General features: G+C 32.0%; 3 protein-coding genes across 6 annotated transcripts; 1 reads left to right on the forward strand and 2 right to left on the reverse strand.

Annotated features, from left to right (window-relative positions):
• Positions 904-1,580, reverse strand: LOC104701072. Its single transcript, XM_010416704.2, has one exon. It carries the CDS (start codon positions 1,502-1,504, stop codon positions 1,016-1,018), a length of 489 nt encoding a protein of 162 aa, XP_010415006.1. The 5' UTR covers positions 1,505-1,580; the 3' UTR covers positions 904-1,015.
• On the reverse strand, positions 12,404-15,136 carry LOC104701075 (AP-3 complex subunit mu). 3 transcript variants are annotated; one of them, XM_010416706.2, is made up of 8 exons: positions 15,022-15,134; positions 14,851-14,950; positions 14,521-14,631; positions 14,351-14,440; positions 13,512-13,759; positions 13,214-13,423; positions 12,921-13,128; positions 12,404-12,831 (listed from the first exon to the last, which is right to left on the reverse strand). In XM_010416706.2, exons 1-8 carry the CDS (start codon positions 15,054-15,056, stop codon positions 12,586-12,588), a joined length of 1,248 nt encoding a protein of 415 aa, XP_010415008.1. In that variant the 5' UTR covers positions 15,057-15,134; the 3' UTR covers positions 12,404-12,585. The 3 variants fall into 3 exon arrangements, with proteins under 3 accessions (XP_010415008.1, XP_019083184.1, XP_019083185.1); XM_019227639.1 differs by lacking the exon at positions 14,351-14,440 and having other exon boundaries at positions 15,022-15,136; XM_019227640.1 differs by lacking the exons at positions 14,351-14,440; positions 14,521-14,631 and having other exon boundaries at positions 15,022-15,135.
• LOC104701076 (galactinol synthase 2-like) lies at positions 19,530-21,768 on the forward strand. Of its 2 annotated transcripts, none has more exons than XM_019227641.1 (5): positions 19,530-19,720; positions 20,138-20,369; positions 20,659-20,982; positions 21,089-21,240; positions 21,320-21,768. In XM_019227641.1, exons 1-5 carry the CDS (start codon positions 19,623-19,625, stop codon positions 21,522-21,524), a joined length of 1,011 nt encoding a protein of 336 aa, XP_019083186.1. In that variant the 5' UTR covers positions 19,530-19,622; the 3' UTR covers positions 21,525-21,768. The 2 variants fall into 2 exon arrangements, with proteins under 2 accessions (XP_019083186.1, XP_010415009.2); XM_010416707.2 differs by having other exon boundaries at positions 19,530-19,705; positions 20,123-20,369.

Below are 22,268 nucleotides of genomic sequence, written 5' to 3' on the forward strand. Positions count from 1 at the left end.
CTTATGTTATGCTTTCGTACATCTATGCAGCAGAAGGGCAGTGGGTTGATTTTGCGAGAGTGAGGAAGATGATGAGGATGATGGGGAACAAAAAAGAAGCCGGTATGAGCTGGATCCAGGTCGAAAACCAGGTTTTTAGCTTTGCTGTGAGTGACAAAATGTGTCCTAATGCGAGTTCTGTGTATTCAGTCTTAGGGCTACTGATAGAAGAGACCAAAGAATCTGGCTATGTTCCTGACTTAGACTCCTTAGTTCATGATCAAGAAGTCGGAACTTAAACATGATATCATAACCTGGTTCTTGATTTCGTCGTGATCGAGTAAAATGGAGAGGATTTGGTATATTAATGCGCTAGTGCTGTTGTTTGTTGTTAAGTTGTCGGTTGGATTGATGCTCAACGGCTTTTTCCGCTTATTCAATGACGCAAGACACAACTAACAAAGATCACGAAAGTTAATATGAATGACGTCAAAGGATTGTTAAAGACCACTGAAACTGACAGTACCTGGACAAGTCTCTTTTAGGTATGGCTCTATGCATACATATGGTATTGGTGACTGTCCTACTTAATAAAGAACAGACATCACCATACCTCGATTTAGATCAGGTAATGGCAAATTTTGGTAGCAGGAAAATCTTAATATGTCTCAGTGGATCAAGTGTTGTTGGCCTATTTACAATACATCTCTTTGTTCTTGTGATTTATGATAGCTTCCAAGAAACTTTTAGAAATCGTTGGCTATGGAGTAACCTCTGAGTTTCCTTCATTAAAAGCACAAGATATTGCTTTCTGCTGAAACGTTAACATCAGAAGCTGTCCACTAGGTTCAGATCTACACAATTAAGAACCTTAACTTTTTTCATAGGTTTTTTTTTTATAATACAGAATCTGCTTTTAGAAAGGATATAAATTTTATAGATATCTTTAGATCCAAATCTGAAATTGTATTATCTTATTGATAAAGGAACTTAAACAGAAAGTAAAACATGATTAGAAGGATAAAATAGAGAGAGACTAAGCATCAGTGACTGCAACAGCTTCTTTGACATTGTTCTTCTCAATTGCAGGCTTCTCAACCTCAGGAACAATAAAAGCAGACACTGGGAAAGTCCTGGACAGACCGGTCGGTGTCTTGAAATTGATCTTCCCTGAACTAATCGGCTCCTCCAAGACAAGCTCATTGAGAGTGACCCAGATAAGAAGCTCCTTGGCCTTAACACCGCTGAGCTTCTTGATCTTTCCGACCTCCACCTGGGCGGTAACCTCAGTGGCGTAAGAGACAAGTTTACTAATAGCTTCAAACTTGTGGGTGATGCTCTTCTTCTGCTTCAACCACACAATACCTGTCTGTCTGTCGTAACCGACCTCTTCAATGTCCTTCAATGGCAATAACCCATTAGGCATAGAGACTTCCTTGAGAAACTCCTTTGTCTTCTCACGGCATAACTCATCTCCTGTGTATTTCTCTGCCCTAGCTCTCACTTCATCTGTAACCAAACCCATCTCTGTGTTTTTTTTTTTCTTTTTTTTTGGTGTTTGCTTTGTTTTGTGTTAAGATCTCTGTCTTCTGGGTTTTTAGTGAGAGATCTTTGCCTTTTAATTTATAGGTGCTGTGGTATGGATTCACCCTTGTATTCTCTATTTAATTACGGATTTTGCCACTGTATGAAATAGAATGACATGTGACTATGAAAAGCTCCTACAAAGGTTTAGGGTTAAAAAGTTATAAGTCAAAGATTAAAAAGCATTGGGATGTTAAAAAAGGTTACACAATTTGAGCAAGAAAAGTAGTTGATCATTGCCTTAAAGTTGTGAGTCTTTGGTTTTTAGAATCCAATCTACAAATATTCAAAACATCACATTGCAATTACTACAAATCACACATTTGTATCAAAAGATCAAAAATCAAGATATCATCCTTTTATTAGCATTTTTTTAGCTCGGTCTATATTTAGAAATATCAATTTATTAGGTGAAAAAATAAAAGATGAATTAAAAATTTGGGTGATGCATGTATATTATACAGTAAAGGTCTTTAATGGTTACAGTTGGGCAGATTTATGGCCTAAATTAAAGTGACTTGGGTGAGGAGACAAACGTTACACAATACTACCAATACGCGTGGACATGTGTGAATCGCATTTTTTACATTTGTAGGTTGGACGGTCACCTCATTTATTCGCATTGTGAGGTTACAACTTGCATATGTGATGAATAAACCAAAAACAAACAAAAGGTACATGAATCACGGTCTCGTATGCAGAGATCTATTCTCTAGCGTCATCACAAGACTTCAAATAAAGTTATAGTTAGGTTAGGTTAATATTTCTAAATATAGACCGAGCTAAAAAACTTGTAACCACTACGTAGATATCTAAATTTTTGTAATGTACATCTAAAAGTAATGGAATATTTTTACCCTAAAAAGGTTTTAAGTATTGAGAAATATATTTATTGTTTTTTTTTTGTCAATCAATATATTTATTGTTTTATTGTTGTCAAATTGTTTAGTAGCACTTTTTTCTAAAAAAATAGAGTGACTAAAAAAAAAGAGATCGTTTAATTTTAGTAGTAAATTATGTGTGTTGACTGTTGACCAAAAGAAAATATAACAACATTAAAGGACAGAATTAGTAGATACATGCTGTATAATACTATTTTTTTTTAACTAGAAATCATAAAATGAAAAGTTTCCTGAAATTTAGATCCTACTGCCAAAAACCTCTTCATATATACATCTATGTATTCAATTAGTATTTAAAAGTTCACAAAGTAAAAAATAAAAAGATATATAGGTTCATGCTTTTATAAATTAATAAGGTAATCTTTTAATTTATTATCTTATATATTTTTTTTACGCAAAAAAAATTATTATCTTATATAATAAAAAGAGTTCACTCAAAAACATTCTATGGGACATTGAGCAATTGACATCTATCCAAATAATTTTTAGTCAAAAATATTGAATGCATAGCATGTTTAATAAATAAAATTAAATTCTAACTTATATGAAATTTTAGTTCTTCTTTTCCTCACTTCAAAATTTTTTTTTGTTAGTCACATATACTCTTTTTTCCAATTATAATATATTTTAATACATTATTTATATTGATTTAATATATTATGACTATTTTATATTCTGCAGTATTTTATCTAATTGGTTAAACTCTTTTAAATAAAATTAAATAATATTATGTCATGTAAAAATAAAGATATATTTATAATTTCTGTAACTTTGTGTTTTTAACTAAAATGAAAGAGACGAAGTAATAAATAACGGTTTATCCAAAAATATGCTATTAGACATTGACACATAGACTTGGATTATACATTGGAGTAATTTGACATGAAAGATTCAGGAATTAATAAAAACATATTAAAACAAAAAAAAAACTATATTTGATGGAATGCTTAGACCAACTCTAGCAGCAAAAACCGTGTAACGTTTCTTTAAAACAAAATATATATATATATATATATATATATATTTTATTAATATTAATCATTAAAAATGATAGCTGTCTACTTGTTTTGAGAAATGTTTCTTGTATAAGCAATTAAATAAAGGTGTTAAAATGGATGAAATCCATGAGTTTACCCTGTTTTGTTTTTTTTTGGTTCAACATCAACTTTTCATTATCCAAAAAGATACAACTAAATCAAAGGCATGTTACATTCACCTCTATAGACTTGGACCAAATCAAATGCAATGGTTGATCAAGTATAACCCTAGAACACTAGACGGATCCAACGTTACCTAACCGAGAACCATTGCATTTTTTAACCACAACGAGATAAATAACACACCACGACTCAGTGTGAAATCCTCTCTTAAACCACATAAATAAACCCTAGGACACGAAAACAACTACCAACCCAGAAAAGTCCAAATCCTATACTGAAGTACAAGTCAAATCCAAGCTATTAGAACCTTATGATCTGCAAGTAGAACATGTCCCAATAGCATCAGCACCTAGAGGCGCAGTATCAGAAAAACTTGGTATCTTCAGCTTTCATTGTTCCAGTCCTAAGCCAAAAACGGACAGAACGTCCGACTGACCCGACCAAGAGATGCAAAGCAAAACTAGCATAAACAGAGGCTTCTCCAAACTAACCACACAACAATCATAATGCTAATCACCGAAAGGTAAGAATTGGAGCACAGATTAGCATAGCTTCACCTCACGGTGCATTGCCGGATTGACCACATCGCTTCTGCTTTATTGCCCCGCTTCTTGGCCGGACTGAGACCAGTAGGTTGACGAAGCTCTCGAGAAACGCCAGCTTTGAGGAAGTCCTCAAATCTCAGCCACCGACGCGCAAGAAAGACTCGCCAATAACCGGTAAAAACAAACCCCGACTCGACCTTTAAACTCCGATCAGTGAGGTCCTTCGGCAGAAGATTAGAGAAGCAGGAGGACGCACCCCAAAAAACCTAGAACTGACACCTTGAAACTCCATGGGTTTACCCTGTTTGTCTATTATTTTAACGGGTATTGGTTAAATTTTCATACCCATATAAATAAATGGGTTTTGATGGGTTTGTCCAATGGGTTAATGAATTAGCCTTGGGCATATTACCTTGAACCCGAAACCCGAACCCAAACCTGACACGAAGTAGAGGGTTCGGGTAGTGTCTAATACCCGATCGGGTTCGGGTTTTACCCGATACCCGAAAGAAAACCCGAAACCCGAACATATATACATACAGTAAAACTTCCATAAATTAATAAGGTCGGGACCATGAAATTTTATTAATTTATAGAGGTTTTAATTTATCGATAAATTAATAATTATTAATATTAATTTATGAAGAGATTTTTAATTTTGAAAACTTTATATTACAAAATAAGATATTTTGTTATCATTCATATTTTTAAAGATTTTCTTAATTTATAATCTTGGTTATCGTAATTGCTAAGTTTAGAGTTTAGGTAAAAATGATAAATGTTAGAAATTTAGAGTTTAGAAGAAATTGCTACTAATATCATTCATGGTAATAATGAAGTCGAAGAAGATATTGCGGTAATTTTATAAGCAATTACATGTTAAAAAAAACAGTTATCGCATTTAGAACTCTCCACAATTTTTGGATGCGGTTTGAGAAGAAAACAATGAAAAATATTAGAGATGAGTTCCAATAAGAATGCAAACAACAATAGAGTCATATTTTACTAGATTTTCTTAGATATATATATATATATATTGATATTATTTGATTATTAATTTATAATATTGATGGGACCATATTTTTACATAGGATTTCCAAAAAAATTATTATCTTATTAATTTATCGAAATGTGTTATTTTTTACACCGGCCCAATTCAGGACCGAAATAATTTATTAATTTATAGCGAGTATTAATTTAAAGAGTATCAATTTATAGAGGTTCTACTGTACATTACATTACGTATATCCCTAAAACTAAAATCCCTAATTTCGATTCTTCCTCTTTTTTTCTAAGAGTCTGTTCGGTTTCTCATCCCCAATTATATAAAATAGAGATCATCCCCAATTAATCAAACTGGAAGAAACATCAAGTCGAGTTGTCGCATCTTCTCCTCCTTCTGAAACTTCACGGAGGAAATCGAAGGTTTGTCTTCTTAGTCTGTTCTTGTTGTTTGTTATTGTTCTGATGGTGAAGTGTTTGTCATTTGGTTTTGTAAATTTTTTAAATGTGGATGTTACAACTTACAAACTTAGTTTCTGTATATTGGTGGTAAGAAGTTCTTACTAAGAACAGAGTCTGTTAGTTTCGGTTTTGATTGATTACAATTTGGTCTTGATTTGTCTATTACGCTTATTCTTTTAGATGGAGAAACTGTTTTCTTGACTGTTATTTAAGCAATTTGGTTTTGATTGATTACAATTTGGTTTTGATTTGTCTTTTAAGATGCATTGCTTGATTTTTGGCCGAGTCGTGCTTGATGATGATTCTTATTGATGATCCGTTTTGGTTTGAATGTGCAGATGGACTCATCATCTCCAATTGTTGATGATGAAGAGAGAGATATACACGAAAAGAAGAGTTTTTAACACCTGAGTCTAACCGAAGGGGGAAAAAGAAACAAACATGCAACAGCGGTTCCGAGTCTGAGCAACCTGAGTCTAAGTCTCCAAAGATTCTCAACCCAAGATCAAATGTGTGGCAACACTTCACAAGATAGAAGGACAACCGTGACAAAGGTAACTGCAACTATTGTGGAAATGAGTTGAGTTGTCCAACAAAATCAGGGACAAAAACTTTGTGGAATCATCTAAAAATCTGCAAGGCATACAAAGCATGGGAAGAATGTCAAAATCCTTGTGAAGGTCAACAAGTTATTAATAGAGATTGGAATTTACAGTCTGGAAAAGTGCTTGAGCATATTTTTAGAAAAGCATTGAATGAAATGGTGGTGATAGGAGAGTTACCATTGTCGTTTGTAGAAGGAATGACACTTAAACACTTTTGCAACAAGGTGATGCTTCTATCTTATTTTGCGACTTGTTTTAATATACATGACTCTAATATACATGATTCTAATTGATTTTTTCTACTTAGGTAAACCTATACAAGCCCCATTCAAGAAGGACAACAGGAAGAGATGTAGTAAAGATGTTTGCTGAGAGGAAAGCTACTCTTAAAAAATGGTTTCTCACTACCAAGCAAAAAGTCTCACTGACAACTGATATATGGATTTTCTCTGTAACCGGTACTGTTTTTCAAAATCAAAATTTCAATATATTCTCATCATTGTTTTTACTCAATTAGTGAAGATGCTTATCAATGTTTTTCTTTATTCACAGGTTCAAGTTATATGGTTATAACTGCACACTACATTGATAAGAATTGGCGTCTAAAGAAGCTAATTATAGGATTCAAGCATGTTGAAGATCACAGAGGTAAAACAATCACCAATACACTGCTGAAATGTCTAGCTGAATGGAGGATAGAAAGGTTGTTTACTATTACTGTTGATAATGCAACAGCTAATACTAGTGCTTTGAGTCAGTTTCAGTCTGCTTTTGCTTTAATTAGTGAAGATTCTCTGGTTCTTGATGGGGACTTTATGCATTTGAGATGTGATGGGCATATCATTAACTTGATAGTGAAGGACGGTATGACTAAAATTGATTCAAGTGTGGCTGCAATCCGCAATGCAATCTTAGATGTTAGAGCGGGTCCAAATCGGAGAAACTCGTTTCAGTTGAGAGTCGATTCTGGTAGATTTTCAAAGGGAAGTTTGCCATTAGATGTCTGCCATAGATGGAATTCGACATTTTTGATGTTGACTAGGGAAATAAAGTTCAAAGGAGCATTTGATAGGATGGAGTTTGAAGATAAGCTGTATAATGATCAATTTTTAGAGACTGAAAATGGAGTGAAAAGGATTGGACCTCCTCAGAAAAATGATTGGCGTAAAGTTGAAAAGTTAGTGAAGTTTCTAAATGTCTTCTATCATGCGACATTGGTTGTATCTGCCTCTACTACTATGATTGCATTTAAGTGTTATGGTGAGATAGTTAACATAGTTGTGAAGCTTCCGTTGCTTTGTAATAATGTTGATAATGAAGTGAAAGTAAATGCAGAGAAGATGTTTGACAAATTCGACAAGTATTGGGATGGCCTGCATAACATCAACAAGATGTTAGTTATTGTCAGTGTCTTCGATCCGAGAAAGAATATGCAATCTGCGAATTTGTGTTTTGAGGAGCTATATGGGGAAGGGAGTTTAAAAGTCAAGACATTGTATGATTCGGTGGTGAATATCGTTCGTGATATGTATAAAGAGTATTCTACAAGATCCAACACAACAGCAAATGAGGAACTTTCTCAGTCTCAGTCCTCAACTCATAATACACAAGAGAGACAAGCAGACCGAGTATTTGACTCGATGGAGGATGAGTTTGATGGCTACAACCCAGTGGACCATAAGTATGATATGCTGCTTAAGAGGATTGGAGTTAGAAACAGAAATGAAATTGATACTTATCTCAGGGAAGAAGTTGAGAATCCTGATTGATGATGGGGATTGAGTATGATGTACTCTCTTGGTGGAAAGTCAATAGTGGCAAGTATCCTATTTATCTCAGATGACTAGAGATTTATTTGCTATGCAGGTGTCTTCAGTTGCTTCTGAAAGTGCTTTTAGCACTAGTGGAAGGGTAATCAACCCATATAGAAGTTGTTTCACACACTATATGGTTGAGATTTTGATATATACAGAACAATGGCTCAAGCAAGACCTCAAGTTTGAAGATACAATGCTTACAAATGCACAGATTCTTGCTGACTTTGAGTTTGAGGATGAGCTTGAAAGAGGTTTGTTTCTTATCTTGTTTAATGCTTACTATCTAAAAAGTTTTTGGTGTTAATATAAACTTATCTCTCAATGATTGTAATTGTTTATTCTCAGAGTTTGAAACTGATTCAGAAGGACCTTAAGTTATTCACATCATAAAAGGGAAGATGCAAAAGAGAAGTGAACCAAAGAATGAAAGAAGTTGTTTTGGAAGATTTCAAGTTGATTTTCTCTTTATTTTCGAATACTTGAACTTCTCAATTGTTTGTAGAATGTTTTGGACGACTTGAATTTCTTATTTCTTTTGCTTTGAATATTTGACATTGAGTTTAAGTGCTTAAATTTCAGGTTAATTGTTTAAACTTGATCGAGTTTTGATCGGGTTTTGGACAATCCGATCGGGTTTTTCGAGTTTCGGGTATACCTGAACAAAACCCGAACCCGAAGGAACCCAATCCGAACCCGACCTGATAGTATATAATACCCGATCGGGTTCTATATGTGTAAACCCGAAAATCCGAAAACCCAAACCAAATCGGTTTTGGGTACCTGAATTCCCACGACTATAATGAATGAAACGAAAGATTAAGAATGAAGACTACAAAGTTAATGAATAAGATTAAATCATCTAATTAAGATTCAAGTGTTTTTTATTTTAAAGTAAGAATAGTTTTTATTTTATACTAAGAATAGCTTTTTATTTTGGTTTTACGGATTTTTGGCTTTAGGATTTAAGGATGCGTTTTTTTATTTTAATATCTAGATATTATTTTATTAAAAACAACTTTGGTTGACTTTATAATACTATTTTATATAAATATGTTATGGATTTAATATTAATTAAATAATTTTGTTTTATTTATATATGATAACCCATATAACTTATTTAGCCATTGGATTTCATATTATTGGGTTTGGATATATAAATTTAATCCATTATAATAAATGGGTCAGGTTGAACTCATCCACAAAAGTTGCAAACCCATGTGGATATGGGTCGGATCATGTTACTCATTCTGACACTCCTACAATTAAAGGAACAATTCTCTTATGTTTTCCTTCTCTTTCATCATTATATTAATTTTTTATTATCAATTTTCTTAATTAGTACTTCCTTTGTCCCTCATAAATTGATGTTTTAGAGAATTTTTCTTGTCTCTAAAAGATTGATGTTCTAAATATTTTTAATACTAAAAAAGTGGAAAAGTAGAAAAGCAGAGAAAATGTCTAGAAAAATAAATCATCATATATGAATGAGATGACCAAAAATAATTAAAAAAAATCATAAAGAAAAAAAGTAAATAATAAATTAATCATATATTCTATTATTTTAATATGTGTGAAAAATCCTAAACATCAAACTATTAGAATCAAACTATTAGAAACAGAGGGAATATTTTCCAGTGAAAATGGCTTTAGAGTATGAGGCCGACAAAACGAAAATCTAGAAAATGTATGGAAATAAGCAAATCATAAATGATACGACCACACCTTTTTAAAAATATTTAATATCTCTACAATATCTGAATAATTAATATATTTTATTTTAGTTTTTTTAATAGTGTATAATGCAAATTTTCTATATATTAATAGATAATCACATTTGAGAAAAGTGTTGCCGCTAGAGAACTCATGATATTTTTTAGTAAAATGCCTTTAAATTTTCTAATTAATTACAGTTCTATGCCATTGTATTTATTTTAAAAACAATTAACTGAATAATAATTAGATATGTCATCATTTCTCACACAAATTTAATAGTAAAGCAAAATTTCACTAAAATTTGCTTACAAATATACTAGTAAAAATTATATTGATTTCTTAAAATTAATATAAATATTGATTTTTTAAAATCAATATAGTAAAATATTCTAAAAAGGCTATAAAAACATATCAATTAGTATAAAGTTAATAAAAATAAAGAATATAACTTATTAAACATATAACTTATTAACATAATCATATAAAAACGAAATGTTATATATTGTATTATCACCATAATAATTTATATAACAAACTTTCAGTAGTTATTAAAATAGATTATAAAAGGAAGTATATTACCCCTGAAATATCTTTTATTCATTAAAAGAAACTTAATTCCCAAAAAAATATATTTATATATATATTCATAAATAAATAAATTGACAACAAATTAGGGGATATCTTGATGTGTGATTATTTATATATATCTAAGTATGTAAACTAATTAATCTCAACATTTAGTATGATTATTTATTAAAAAATAGAAATATTGATAACCGAATAGGAACATACGTTTTAATTGTATATTCATTTATGTGCTATTAAAAATGATATTATGTTTGACACAAACATATATTGGTTCTAAGATAATAATTTTATTTATAATATTTTTTTTTAAATCGATTTATCCCGCACATAGCGTGGATTGTTACCAAGTATACAATATATGTAATAGTGTATTGTATAATGTAAGTACACATGTCAAATGTACAATGTATAATGCAAATACACATGTAATTTTCGAGTAACAGTGTATAATGCAAATACACATGTCAAATGTTCGGATAAAGATATTAATCACATATATTTCATATTGTAAAACAAAAATTGTTCGATATACATCTTCATTTAATTTTTCATTATAAAAAATGTAAGATTTTGGATTGTACAACAACAATCATCAAATAACTCTTATGTATATAACCCGTTTGAAACCATATATATAATAGTTAAGATTACGATTAAAGATAAGAGAAAATTGAAGTTTTAATACATTTTTAAAACTTAATTGGAGAATTAGTATATTCACTATTTACTACTATTTGAATTACTTTTAATCCTCTATTAATCATTTTATTTACAAATATGCCATTAAAATTAAATATATAAATATATATATTTATTAAATTATCTCTTGAATTTAATAACTAAAATACTATTCAATATATATATATATATATATTTTTTAATTTTTTTATAGATACAAAAAAATTTTTGTTTTTTTTTTATAATTTGATATGCATTTTGTGTAATGATTATATTTGATAATGTTAAATATTTTTTATAAGTTTTGTATACACCTTATTAAGTGTACATGTGTCTGTACAAGTGTTTGTACACATTATAATGTGTACATGTGTCTGTACACATTATAATGTGCACAGATATCAAGTGTACAAATGAATAATAATACACAAGTTTAACCCGAACAGTTAATTTAATATATTTATATATATATGTTAATATACATGTTTTTATCCGTACAGCTGATATATAATATATTCAATATGAATGAAATAAAAATATTTATATGAGTAATAAATGTGTACACTAAATATGTTGTACGGATGTCTTTTATGCAGCTACCATTTTATAATTTTACACTCCTACACTATACCCCACTTTCTTTTCTATCTCACATCTCTTCTATTACACAAATAGTAAAAACCTTTTGTTTCTCCAATTATAAATAGTGAATATACTACAATTCCAATTAAGTTTTGAAAATGTACTATTTTACCACCCTAAAGATAATATATAACCATAACCAATGGTTAATAAATCGTAACCGATTCGAATTTTCAATGTCAAACGAGGTGAATAAAAAAGCATATCATAAAACTCAAAAGCTCAAAAACCTGTAAACTGCATTAAAAGTCAAAGAATAACTAATTGACACAAACTAGAGCATCTTGGATATTCAAGCAGTTGTTTAAACTCGCGTTTCTCTCCATAAAACTGATTCAAACGTAGCACAAGCTTCTTCAGTGTTGCTGAGTTCTTCAGAAAGTATCTAACTAGTTTTAGTTCAGTTCCTTTCTTTGTGATCGGGCTTTTGATATCAACAGATTCAAGGGAAGATAACATACAACAAGGTAAGAGTCTGGAGAGTTTTGTAGAATTGAGTTTTATTTGGGTTGGTTTGAGTTTGATTGGTTCGGTTTGATTTGGTTTAGTTTGTTTCGGTTTAAATGCCCACCCCTGAAATGATAAGCTCTAATATTGATAATTTAGATTCGTTTTGTTTCAGTGCTGTAACACGGGTCCTCTCTAGTATAAGAGGAGGCAGAACAACATCATCGTTGTGTTCTTGTAAATGACTATACCAGAATCTAGTACACTACGTAAATAATATAGACCTCCAAGTTAACGATATCCATAAAATATCGCAACTCCGATCACAAAAATCGTTGGATGCAATCCATTTTTTTTCTTTTTTAATCGAAGGCGAAACAAATTTGGCACAAACAACAATTCACAGGAACCCAAAGGCAAGACTTTTGAACAAGAGCATGACCGTAGTAGTACCAGTAAAGCTACAATCTGACATCGAATTCACCAGCGCGTGTCTGAGCACGAAACCCTTTGTACAGACGAGGAGGAAGAGTTTGAAGATCAAGTTTCTCGATTCTTAAACCAGACAGAGCAATACCCATTATCTTAAACCCGAGTTTGAATGTCGGAAACACATGAAGCCGTTCTAACCCCGTTTCCAACGCTAGTGTTCCCGACAAACACGGAGTCTTGTCCTTTGGGATTCTCCCGATCGTCCACGTACATGTCTGCAAAACATAGTCCCTACTCAAAACGGGAAAATTTTCTAAATCCGGAAGCTGAGCTCAAAAGCAAAAGCCTGACACACATATATTACCTTGTTAGAGAGGATGGTTACAGTTCCATGATTTGACGAGAGATCTGCAGATGAAACACAATGAGGAAGCTGGAAACTCAAGGTTATCGACTCAATCGCCTTTCCTGGGTCACTTCTGATTCCCACTAGCACGCTAACTCGACATGTACCCGAATCTGATGTTATTTGAGGTTTGACATATACAGGTGTGTTCTTCAGCTTCTTCACCCTAATCAGAGATGCCTTAGACTGTAGAATACATCTTCAAGATAGTGCAAGAATAACGTTTGGCTGTGAAAGAAAAGCACACAAACCTGTAACTCATGAGCTTGAACTCTCCATCTGGAGGGACAAAGGAGAGAACTTGATGAGATTCCCACGGTCTGAAGCGTACACACGGGTGAAACCTCATGTCTTCGAGGATTGATGGATTTGCAAACGACAATGTCAAATCTGGAAAACCAGTGAGCTGAGAATTCATTTGGACTTCGCCATAAATCTCGCATTTTACTAACTCTCCATCCCTGAATGTTTTTTAAAAGTATATGTTTCGAGTGAGATGAGTCGTATACGTTAAATGAAGTTTTTTTGTGATTCTTTTTAAGAACAAACCTGTTTACAATTGCATCCATTTCTTCAACGAGGTCAACATAAACTTCGTTGCTAGAGTACTTTGGATCTGTCGGTCGCCATGGAACACAGGAGCCAGCTCCACTCGGGAGTGTGTCACTAACATTGGAAGCATTTCCCGTTACAACACTCAACATTTTGCTAACTAGATTCGGTGGAGCTATCATTTCCCTCAAGATGCTTGGTTCTGTTGTGAGAGGGAAACCATTATCGATCATCTCATCCAAAAGCTACAAGTCACAAATATGGGTAACCTTTTCAGTTTAAGGCAATCAGGCCATAGCAAAAATAAACTTTGGCAGACACAAAGAAGCTATTAATCTAACAGTTAAAGCAAACCAACGAAACAAGTTCACAGGAAAAGAAGAACAAATCAACACAGTAACCTCTTTGTTTCAATCACTCAAAAGGTGGAAAATGTTAAAACTGTCTACTATGTACAAAACCAAGAACAGTGAAGCTGGAGAAAGATGAGGAAACTATGATATTGACATAGCAAAACAAGAACAATACAAGCTACAAACTGTAACGATTAACATATATTCTCCAATCTCCAGATCCTATAGAAAGAATCCACAAGTACGAGTTGATTAAACACACCAAGAAACGATGTAACCGCATCCCAAAATGTCTTTCTTCTGGTGTCAGAAACTTTGCACAAATGGTAAATCGAAGTAACAAATGAGCCACATCCAACAAGAGAAACAAGAAAGCACATATGAGCAAGACTACTGACGTGCACTAACTATATATCGTCCACCATAGTTTCACTTAAGAAAAAGAGCCCTCTCATAAATTGCATACTGTTAAAGCAAAGATACCTCATAGACAATGATGAAATTATCCTTAATGAGATCTTCATTTACCCCACCAAGGTAATCAGACAAAACATCAGCAACTCTGCAAAGGAACTAAAACTTCACAAAGTTACAAAAACTTCACAATTTACGCAAACATTGGAATCTACAAAAGAAAGAAGCAAAAGATTCACCTCGATTGCCATCAAAGGTGGCATTTCAACTTGACTACAAGCTAAGAACGTGATACCATCTCGAACGATTTGAAATAGGTAATGTGTTGGTGAAGCAATCACTGGAAGTGACTATCCAAAAACAAAACAAGAACGCATAAGACACACACTAAGACAGTGCAATCAAGAGTTAAAGATGACCCATAAGTTAAAGTCTCCAACTTTGGATTCGAATTTGTAAATGTAATGATAAAAGATTGAAACTTGACAAATCAGACAAATTCAAGAACCAATGAACTAACACAATTATGCCAAAAAATCAAAAAAGAAAGAACTTTAGTATAAAAATACCTTAAAGGAATCGCCTTGGGATAAAGACTGATCCCAGAACCAAGCACATATGGATCGATCAACGCGATGACCTGTAAGCTGCTTCTCCAGCATCACCTCTCTGTGAACACAAAGTCCAAAATTTCAGACTGATCAAATCAAAGTCGATCTGAATCTGGAAGATTCACTTACCCAGAATCGGAGAGGAGAAATATACATTGAAGCATCTCTTCCCACGATGCGTGAATCTGTGATTGCCTTTGTGTTCTCGATTTTGGTTTTTTTATTTGTTCATGTTTAGGATTTAGCTTCGAGCTAGAATACTTTGGTCGAGTCAGAGACTTTGAAATACAATTGAAATGGTAGGCTAATGGGCTCATGTTGGGCTTCTAAAGTCCGTTGTTTTTGTTCGCTTTTTTATTTTACTGTTGAACTTCTGAAACTTTTGTTTCTTTATTCATTCTAGAAACTTTTGTTACTTTTGTTACTTTTGTTTAAATACAACCAAGATCAATATTCAATAACTCTCTTTGTTCATGAGATTTTCTATGAATTTGAAAGTTTATGTGATGCAAATAGATGAATAGCTCTATGATTTTTGAATGCGTTACCGAAATTTCATCATCAGGAGATGATTCCCAAAAAAGAAAGTGACACCAAGTTGATGGAAATAATAAAATCATGTATTTGATCTTAATTTACTTTACCATTTTTTTGTTATACTACCATTGATTATTTCTGTAATTTTATTGATAATCTTGTATACCTAAATTCGCATTAATAAAGTTTTTTAGAGGGAAAAAAAAAAGATCTAGAGTTAATGACTTAATGGATGTAATTTAATCTAAATGTTTATTTCAGACAAAGGATAAGAAAACTAACTATACTGAAATGACTTTTTCGATTCAGTCTCCGTCACAAATTGGAATCAAAGTTATAAGTTGAAATCTAAAGAGTTCTCAACGTTTTCGATACAAATATATATTAATGATTTTTGTACACTTCGAGATTCTTCATGATAAAAATTACTGACCACAGCCACATACATGAGAGTAAGAACAAGCAACTATTTCGTTAATTCTTATAAGAATTTTTTGTATGAAACTAACATCGTATACACTAATAAATATACGTGTTATCAATGATCTGAAAAAAGCATAGATATACATAGATTTAGAATTCTGGATTACGAAATAAAAGAAAAAAGCATTACAGGTTTGAAGTTTCTTGAAGAATTAGAATTCGTCTGTACTTTTCTGTTTAGATTCCGATAGAATATTCTTACAAAAGGACTAGTCAAAAGCGGAATTGAAGCGACCCTACTCCATAAAACTAACATTATCCAATTCAAATGGATTACAAACTAACATTATAGAACGCAAAGGTCGGCCCACTCATAAATTCACAGCTTAACATTACTTATTGAACTAAAGCCTAAAGGTATTAAAACTTCCCATAACGACGAATGCATCGAACGTCTACCTCAACTAAAGCCTACAGGTATTAAAATAAATCTATCTCTAAAATTGAAGAATTTTATAACCGTCCAATAACCAAATCACAAAAAAGTATTGTACTAAATTGGGAAAAGTGTAAAACAATTATCATCTTACAAAAATATTAAAAAGGTATAAAGCTATTTGTGGTGAATCAAAAATGTTATACAAATTTAACATCGTTTTATTCGGTAAAATACAAAAATTATAATTTATTTAGAAAATTAGAAATATAATTTACCATAAATAAAATTCATGATTTTTTCAATATTTCTGAAAGTTTCTCTTTCTTTATTTTTTTTTAATTATTTTCTCAATTTAGATTACATTTGACAATTAAAGTTTAAAATGAAAAAGATAATTTTTGGAGTCGTATATTCACATACTTATTATAGTTATTATTATTTTAATATTGAAAAACTTATTTTGTTTTAGGATTTGTGACACTCCGGTTTCAAAGATTTGCATAGAAGTTTAAAATAATTAATTTGGTCACCTATGTCATTAAAGTACACTTATCTTTCAGTCAAGGGTCGAGAGAGAGTAGCAGCTGATGTGTTCACGTTGTAACAGACATTCCGTAATTGTCTCAATCTAGAGCGTAATTGTAATGGATTAGTCTTTGAGTGACACGTCAGGAATGAAGATACTACTACATGTCTATTCTCATTAAAAGTAAATATACCTAAACTTAAAAGGAATATGAAACATATTTAGTTTTTTTTTCCTAATATCACAAGCAGTTTCAATGTTTACGTAAAAAATTTAGAGAGGCTTAGAACATGTTCCAAAAAAATAGATGCATCACCAAAAGACAAAAAGACATCGGGAGTGACTCAAAGAGCCACTTCTTCCTCTTGGCGTAAACCATGAATGTATTTATGGTTTAGACGTTACAATTTTGTCAGTAATTTGAACAGCTGCAACAATAATAGAGATATTGGTTAATATTGTAAAGAAATTAATGAAAGTTTATCTTTAGGAAAATAATTTTATATATATAAAGAAGATTGGGGTTTTGTTCACTATCAAATGGAAGATAGTTGAATAAAATTATAAAATATTGATTTAGAAAAATACAGACAAAGAGGAAGATAATTGAAAAAATTCATGACTGTTGGTTTTCATATTCTAATATTTAGAAGTTGTCAAAAAGAAAACTGAATGAAATTCTTATTAAAAACCAACTTCTAGAATTATATTCAAGAAATTGAAGAGCTAAAATAAAAGGAAGATGTGTATCTTAATTATATCTATTAAAGAGTTAGCCAAGCTGCAATTCTTGATAAAAGAAAATGTTAGTGTTTCATAGTATTTAGTTGAAAAGTTGAAATATGAATATATCTAAATACTTAAGTTGTTTTTTTGAATAAATCTAAAACTTATTCAACTAAAAAACTTTTTGTTACAAAATATGCGTACTTAGATCAAACTTTCATTTAAAATATATATTTTTGAAGTTTTAGACAAAAATTGTAGAATGTTTAAATCTCTCAAAACAAAGTTGTTCATATTAATAGCAAAACAAAGATAAACTCTACATAAAAAACAAATTAGTAGCAAAAAAATTTTAAAAGCGGTAAGTCATCTCATCTACAAATTTTTAGATGTACACATTTGTTTGAGCTGGAATAGTTTCAGGATAAATGACTTTCCGGGAAGTAACTGTCAGAACTGTGCGAGTAAAGTCAAAATTCAGGAAAAGATCATGTGGTGATTTGTAGGGACGATACTAAGTATTTAACACTTTCCGGACATAGCAAACTAGCCGTCAGATATAGATGAACTCACGGGACTAATGAAATGACGTGAGGCCTATTAAAGAAAGGTGGACTCATAGAATAGGATTAGATATAGAACCCAATAAAACGTGGCGGTTAAAACGTTAGAGGATCTACAAAACTAATTCTTTTTTTTTTTTTCAAATTGTTTGACACAGATCTGTATTAATTAAGAAATAGAAAAGTATTACCAACTTTGGATTGTACTTAAATAGTCGGTTGGTCATTTGTCGGACAAACTACCATAAGGAAGTTTAACATGGAGAAAGAAAACCAAACGGTTAGAGTGGGTCGCACAAGAGATCCTTCATAGAGATTTCTTTTGTTATGTGTGAACGTCTAATTTGTAATATGATGTTCAAAACCTCAGTAAATTCTAAACTTTATTTAGTGAAGTAAATGTTCTAGGACGTACAAGGTTGCGTAAGTGAAAATATCAATTGTGTTTGTCACAGTCAGATAAATACTAAAACCGATCAAAAAATATTTAGATTGTTTCAACTTTCAAGTAATTATTTTTAGTTTTGTTCTTATTTTGATATAGAATACGAATTAACATGGAATACGATTACTATTTTCTGATAACGATTTAACAATTTGATAATATATATTGTCAAACATTTAAATTAAAAAATATATATATTTTCGTAAGTTCGATTTTATTTCTTGACATATATAGTAAGCTAAACTGACAAGAACGAAAAATACTCTAGTGTACATTTTCGTTTAAGGTATAAACACAAACCTCCTTTTCGATATATATTATAACCAAGTTTGGATTACGTTTGACAGAAACAAATTAACACAAAACTTTCATACAAAAGTGACGAAACATAAATCTTTTGAGTCATGCAACTAAAATATTTTTTGATTGTAACGTACACATGTTACCGGAAATGGTCGGTCGGTCATCGGTCAGACAAGAAATTTAAACATAGACTAAACCAGGTAGGTCCGAGAAAGACTATTCTAACGCCACGTGGCGTCGTAAACCGCCAAGTACGTTTTACGTAAATACGTTTCGTTTCACTAGCCAATCAGAAAATTACACAAGGTAACAGTATTGAATTGTTAAAACGACGTCGTAGTACCTGGAGTGGGAACATACTGACAAGTGACCGATCAACCACCACGACGAGATCTTAATTTATAAAACAACCCTTGATGAGTCGAACTGTCTAGATACTGACACGTGTAATCACGTAAACGTGGCAACACCTGGATTAATTCAAACGAAGCTTCGCGCGCGTATCATGAGCCGTTGGATTTTATCTCATTGCTTAATAACCGTTGGATTAAAATCTTTCTCTGGAAACGTTTAGTAGTCGGTCGTATTTAATTATCCAGAAGTTATTAGTGATTAATCTTTAAATTAATTAACCAAAATTTCTATATAAAGCACCATTATGCTTCGACCTACAAACTCATCACACTACTACACACAAACTCAAACAAGAACAAAAACACAAACACGAACACAAAAGTTAGTTTTTTTCTAAAGACAACAAGTTAGAAGATGGCACCTGAGAGCAATACCAAACTCACCGGACCTGTCGTCTCAGCCACCGCTTACGGCGGAGAGAAGAGGGCTTACGTGACATTTCTTGCTGGGAGNCCAACGTGGCATCACCTGGATTAATTCAAACGAAGCTTCGCGCGCGTATCGCAAGCCGTTGGATTTTATCTCATGGTTTAATAGCCGTTGGATTAAAATCTTTCTCTGGAAACGTTTAGTAGTCGGTCGTATTTAATTATCCAGAAGTTATTAGTGATTAATCTTTAAATTAATTAACTTTAATTTCTATATAAAGCACCATTATGCTTACACTTACAAACTCATCACACACTACTACACACAAACTCAAACAAGAACAAAAACACAAACACGAACACAAAAGTTAGTTTTTTTTCTAAAGAGACAACAAGTTAGAAGATGGCACCTGAGAGCAATACCAAACTCACCGGACCTGTCGTCTCAGCCACCGCTAACGCCGGAGAGAAGAGGGCTTACGTGACTTTTCTTGCTGGGAACGGTGACTACGTGAAAGGAGTGGTGGGGCTTGCTAAGGGGTTAAGGAAAGCTGAGAGCAAGTATCCACTCGTGGTGGCGGTTTTGCCCGACGTACCGGAGGATCACCGGAAACAGCTTGTTGATCAAGGCTGTGTTGTTAAGGAGATAGAGCCGGTTTACCCGCCGGAGAATCAAACCGAGTTTGCTATGGCTTACTACGTTATCAACTACTCTAAGCTTCGTATCTGGAAGGTATGCATATATAAATACATATTTTTATTTTTGAAAAGTTTTCACAATATAAAATCTATTTATTTTTTATTCTCATCCGAAAAAGTTACTAGTTATATATATATTACCATTAAAATACACATTTTTTCTAAAACATTTTTTTTTTGTCTAAAACTATGCGTGAAAATGATTGATAAATTCAGAAATATTTGTCAACTTTTGTTATCTTTTTAGTATGTTTCCCTATATTCTTGGGCCAAAATTTTGATTTGTCTTTTAGTTTAATTTCTTTTGTACTATATGATTGCAGTTTGTGGAGTACAACAAGATGATATACTTGGATGGAGACATACAAGTGTTCGACAACATAGATCATTTGTTTGATCTCCCCGATGGCCAATTCTACGCAGTCATGGACTGTTTCTGTGAAAAGACATGGAGCCACTCCCCACAATACAAGATCGGTTATTGCCAACAGTGTCCAGAGAAGGTGACTTGGCCAGAGGCCAAGCTTGGTCCTAAGCCGCCTTTGTATTTCAACGCCGGTATGTTCGTTTACGAGCCTAGCCTCCCCACTTATCATAACCTCTTGGATACTGTCAAAGTCGTGCCTCCCACTCTTTTTGCTGAACAGGTAAATAGTAGAGATAATAATACTTTTACGTAGAAATTTATTTTCAATTATTTTTGATATTACAATCGAAACGTATTATAATAACTTGATTTGTATTTTGTAACAGGATTTTTTGAATATGTACTTTAAGGACATATACAAGCCAATACCATCAGCTTACAACTTGGTCTTGGCCATGCTCTGGAGACATCCAGAGAATATAGAGCTTGACCAAGTCAAAGTTGTTCACTACTGTGCTGCTGGTGCTAAGCCTTGGAGGTATATTTTGGGCATATATTATTAGATAGTCATTGAATAGTAACTAGTAAAGTTAATAAATTACATATTTTCGTATCAGATTTACTGGAGAAGAAGAGAACATGAACAGAGCAGATATCAAGATGCTGGTCAAGAAATGGTGGGACATTTACAACGACGAGTCTCTTGATTACAAGAACATTATCGGAGACGGCCACAAGAAGCAAGAGACACTTCAGCAGTTCGTCGAAGCTTTGTCCCAAGCCGGTGTGCTTCAGTCCGTCAAAGCTCCATCAGCAGCTTAAAAGCCATAGGATCATCAAGCTTGTTGCTGCGCTTCTTATGACTAAATATTGCTTTGGTTTGAAAACTTGTTTATAGGAATGAATATGTAGCTATATTATATGAGATTGTGTTACTATATTGTTTTTATTGGTTTTGGAGGCATTTTTATATCTCTAAATCAGTTTTTGCTAAAGTAACAATGCGTCCTGCTATATTGTAAAGTATACTTAATATACATGAGAATACAATGTTTTAATTTTCTCCTTTCTTGTTTCTTTATAGTAGTCACCTCAAACTCAAATTCTTGCTTGATAATATTTAAATGAAATGTTGACAATAACGAAATAACTTGGTTAAAATAACATGCATGGAAGTGTTGACTATTTATTTTTAAAGTTTGACTAAATATTCATGTGCGGTATATTATGGGGTAATTTTTAAATAAAAATAAAATATTATTTTTTAGATTAACTATATTAATAATTAATATTTTTTATATGTACAATTTTACAAATATAAATATATATTATTTAGTATATAAAGTATTCTGTTTGAGGTTTATTATTTTATATTACAAAAACTATAACATACAATTAAATAAATAGTGATTTATAGAATTAATTCATATTGTTTTATAAAATTAAAAATTTAATATAATAAAATTAATTATAAATTAAATATTTAATGTTAAAGGGAATGTTTCTTATTGTTTTAAAAATTTTATTCAGGTGAAAAATTTTGTTTTCCAAAATCAAAATTTAATA

This window comes from Camelina sativa, chromosome 7, assembly GCF_000633955.1.
Source record: "Camelina sativa cultivar DH55 chromosome 7, Cs, whole genome shotgun sequence".
Taxonomy (NCBI): domain Eukaryota; kingdom Viridiplantae; phylum Streptophyta; class Magnoliopsida; order Brassicales; family Brassicaceae; genus Camelina; species Camelina sativa.

Coding starts and splice junctions, on each gene's coding strand:
- LOC104701072 (XM_010416704.2), bottom strand. CDS start 1,504: ATGGGTTTGGTTACAGATGAAGTGAGAGCTAGGGCAGAGAAATACACA.
- LOC104701075 (XM_010416706.2), bottom strand. CDS start 15,056: ATGCTTCAATGTATATTTCTCCTCTCCGATTCTGG. Junction 14,632..14,850: donor CCCAAGGCGATTCCTTTAAG/GTATTTTTATAC, acceptor GTTTTTGGATAG/TCACTTCCAGTGATTGCTTC. Junction 12,832..12,920: donor TAACCATCCTCTCTAACAAG/GTAATATATGTG, acceptor TATGTTTTGCAG/ACATGTACGTGGACGATCGG.
- LOC104701076 (XM_019227641.1), top strand. CDS start 19,623: ATGGCACCTGAGAGCAATACCAAACTCACCGGACCTGTCGTCTCAGCC. Junction 20,370..20,658: donor CTAAGCTTCGTATCTGGAAG/GTATGCATATAT, acceptor ATATGATTGCAG/TTTGTGGAGTACAACAAGAT. Junction 21,241..21,319: donor GCTGGTGCTAAGCCTTGGAG/GTATATTTTGGG, acceptor TTTTCGTATCAG/ATTTACTGGAGAAGAAGAGA.